This window comes from Gallinula chloropus, assembly GCF_964237585.1.
Source record: "Gallinula chloropus genome assembly, chromosome: 8".
In the NCBI taxonomy this organism is placed as follows: Eukaryota; Metazoa; Chordata; class Aves; order Gruiformes; family Rallidae; genus Gallinula; species Gallinula chloropus.
This window is the reverse complement of record NC_140093.1, coordinates 12,319,829-12,323,749: the sequence shown is the minus strand read 5'-3', so window position 1 is coordinate 12,323,749 and position 3,921 is coordinate 12,319,829. Positions and strand designations below refer to the sequence as shown.

At 52.4% G+C, this 3,921-nt stretch overlaps 1 protein-coding gene across 1 annotated transcript; it reads right to left on the bottom strand.

Annotated features, from left to right (window-relative positions):
* Positions 1–2,557: 2,557 nt before the first annotated feature.
* On the bottom strand, positions 2,558–3,921 carry SST (somatostatin; the record flags this gene model as incomplete). The annotated part of the gene is made up of 2 exons (XM_084267329.1): positions 2,558–2,770; positions 3,784–3,921. The coding sequence occupies 2 exons, from the start codon at positions 3,919–3,921 to the stop codon at positions 2,558–2,560; spliced, it is 351 nt and encodes a 116-aa protein (XP_084123455.1).

Below are 3,921 nucleotides of genomic sequence, written 5' to 3'. Positions count from 1 at the left end.
TCACCTATTGAAGAGAAATAATACATCTTTCTTTGTCTTTCTGGTCTTTTTAGCTCAGCAAGGCAAGACCATCCCTAGCATTGAGTTTGTACGGTTCCCAGACACTGGGACCACTGGTGCCGCCGTGGTGCAATTACACATGGTGTTTAATGCCCTGGGAGCCATCTCCTCTAACTCCAGGAGCTCCTGAGCTGGCAGAAGGCACAGGTTTGTCTTTCTGCCTCTGAACTGAGGACATTCGCACATGCCTCCGCCCGTATATCTTCATTAAGCTTCGCAGAGGCTGCGGTGCCGTGACGCCAGCTGTTCCGCTGAAACAGGCTGGTGTAGTGCGTGAATCACTGTCTTTAATTCCTTCCTTGCGCTTGAGGATCATCCACATCCCTATTCGTGATGGGTTTCTCTCCAGCAACTGGCAGGATTAAACTCCTTTCAGAAGCACTGGCTGAGCATAGTGACCAAGAGGAAAAACCTCAGGCGAGTAGTGGTCTATTTATATCCCATGAAAGATGGACTCGGTGCATAAGAATATTCAAGCCCCTGGCACCTCCACCCCCTTTCTCTTCCTGTAGCTGCTGTCTTGAGGCTGTCTCAGCGCTGAAGAATTAGCTGCTTTTCGAAAGCTAAATGGAACCTCAGTCAAGGCGGCAGTGAGCAGCTGGGGATGGGAGGTGTCTGCTTTACCGAATCCCCTAAAAGCTGCTCCCTCTTGAAATTCTCATACTGAATTCCCTAAAATCCGCTCTTGACAATGCACACCAGCAGCGGATCCAGATGTGAGCCAGGACTGCTGCTTTCACCTCACACAGTCTTTCTCCATGCTTTCAAGCAGAGTCCTGTTCTCACCCTGCCTGCTTTTAGGGCTGAGAAACGATTTACATCACCTGCACTTCTCCAATGTCTTTCTGGAGGCTTCTCCCTGCAATAGTGGCAGCCCTGCTCCTCTCCCAGGGGTGGGCTAATCCTGCGCCGTCCACAGCAGTCACGGAAATCCAGGGGGTGAAAAGGGGTGCACTGCATGCTGGGGGTGTCTCCTGTCCCCCCAGAGTGCAGGAGGATCGCTTGACCTCTGGTAAAGAGAGCAGAGCCCTTCACCCCACCATACTGCATGGGGGGTAGTGGAGGCTGAGGACCGTGACTTTCCCCAGGATACACTACAAAACCTATCGCTCTTACAAGGGAGGAGGAGAGGAGGCTCCCAGGAGCTGGGAGATGCAGGATCATGTCACACAAGACTTTTCCAGTGAGTGTGGGATCCAGCTTCCCCAACAGCAGTCAGGCAGGGAGCGGGCAGCCCCCTGCTCCAGGGAGGGAGTGCAGCATCCAGGCTTGCCTCTGGGGTGACTTAACCTGCCCTCAGTTGAGGAATCCACTTCCACAGGGGTCATGCTCAGCCTTCCACCCAGGAACATCTCTAAGATTCTCCATTTTTCACCTTTCTGTTTTATACGATGGCTACAAAATGCCCATTAGCTGTAATCCTGAGTGATGAGTTTCTCATCACAGTGACACCCGTTCCTTGCGCAGGATGCACGCTCTACACTCTAACTCACCCACGACTGTGTGTCACAAGCCAGCACAGCCAGAAAGGGAAGAGACTCCACAAAAGCACAAAGAATTAATCTTCCACTGAGAAAAGCCTGTAATTTTCCTGATTCTACCTCCTACCCTACCGAACCGTTTAATACTGCCTTTAATGACAATGTAGTGGGTAGAAAAACTACTGTAACCAGTTTACTAGGTAGAGAGGGGCTAACGGCACAGGGTTAACATCTCAGCTTTGCAGCAGAACAAAGGAAAACTTTGCAAAGGAATCCCAGAAGCAGTGTTTGTTGGGGATGTTTTGAGGAGTGAAATATGCCAGGTAAGAAAACCTTTCAGTGTTTGTGGCTAAGAAGGGAATGAGGTATGTGTGGGGTAACTTGTGTTGTGACCCAATTTTACGGTCCCCATTGCTTGAAACATACAGCTGTGATTTATGGTGATGCCTCTAGTGATGGGTGTAAATCCTCCAGACTGACTGAAGTGCCAGCGCTGTGGATTTGTCTCAGCCACAATTACACGGACTTTATCTCTAAAATACCGGTGTCTGGATCCCTTAGAAAGACCACAGAAAAAAACCTCAAACACTTTAAGAGATATTGTGTGTCTTTGTGTATATATACATGCGTGCAGATGCTGTCTGATGCTGCTGCCCAGGTGGCATTTTGAAGACAAGGAGATGTGACTTAGGTTCCCTCATTGACCACCAAGTCTCAGCATCACCGTTTGAAACATAAACTTTATTGCAACAAAGAATTAAAAATAGTACATCTGAAAGAATTGCAGAGTGCATGTCATTAAAGAACCAGTCAGAAATCACAACTCAAGCAAATCGTGTACAATTGGAACAGAAAATTTTATTAAAACAACTGGAATTCAAACTCAAATTTTCTGTGTTTGTTTAATTTCACCATAACCGTGGATTGTGTATTTACAGTCTTCGCCTCTTGTGGTGAAGGTTCTGCTCAGGGCGGGGTGCTAGGGATGGATGGGGAGAAGAGGTGGGTTTCAAAAGCTAACAGGATGTGAAAGTTTTCCAGAAGAAGTTCTTGCAGCCTGCTTTGCGTTCCCGGGGTGCCAGAGCGGGGTTTGAGTTAGCCGAGCGCTCCAGCTCCAGTCTCACTTCGTCCTGCTCAGCCCCTCGGGACAAGTCCTCAGACTCCAGGGCTTCATTTTCTGTCTGGCTTGGCTCTGAGAGCAGTTCTGCCAAAAAGTACTTGGCCAATTCCTTGGGGGAGAGGAGAGAGAAAGAGAGAGAGCACTCAATTACTCTTTGGCTTTTGGGGGCTCGCCACTCCATCCCTCTAAGACACCTTGGTGCCTGGATTAGAGACAAGCAGGACTCTGGAGAAGAAAGGGAGCCCAGCTTTCTGAAGAGCCCAGCCTGACAGCTGCTACACAGCAGCTACACCTACAAAATAAAGCAGAGCAGAAGAGCACTGGCATCTACGTGGTGTGGGGATAAAACCGTTGTCCTGGCCGTGGCAGGGAATGAACTCATCTGAGGACCACCCCACCTTCCCTTCCCACTGCTCCAGCACACTGTGCCAGACTCAGCAAGGATGCTGCGAGGCTGCTGCTAAAGCGACACAGGAAAGGTCTTTTGGAGAGCTCACAGGGAAGCTGAGTTCGATCACCCCTGAGTACCCACCCTCTCACCAGTTCTTTTCCGTCTTGTCCCTCCAAGCAGGCATGGGCAAGGACATACCCCAGCAGCACTGGGGCAGCTGCCTTGGTTCCGTGCCTCAGAGAAGCCCTGGAGAGCTTTACCAGGGGCTCTGCCCTTTGTCCCAGCAGTGACTGCTCCTCATTCCCCACCAGCACCCAGTAAGGCTGGGCTGGGGGGTTGTGTCCCCTTCCCACCCCCAGCCTGTCACTGGCTCAGCCCTGGCAGAGAACCAAGGGGATCTGTCAGGGATTTGGGATATGCAGCAAGCAACTGGGGGTCTGAAATAGGGGCACTGAGGATGTCTGGTGAGGAACTGGAGGTCTGCACTGAAGGTACTGGGCTGTCTGGTGGGGAACGGGAGGGGTCTGCAACAGGGAAGCCAGGGGTGTGCAATGGAGGTGCTGGGTCTCTACTGGGGAAACGGAGGGTCTGCAATGGGGAATCAGAGGGTCTCTGGAGGAGAAGCAGGGGTCTGCAGCAGAGAAGCAGGGGTTCTACAGCAGGGCCATCGCGGTGCCTAGCGGGGTGCCCGAGGGGTGCCTGGGGTGGCCGCCCCGTCGCGGGGCTCTCACCTGCTTCCCGGCGGCGGCAGCCAGGGACTTCTGCAGGAACTGCCGGAGCCGCGGGTCCGAGGGGGCGGCCGAGACGGTGCCGAGGGCCAGGGCGATGGAGAGCAGAGCCAGGGCGCACTGGAGGCGGCACGACAGCAT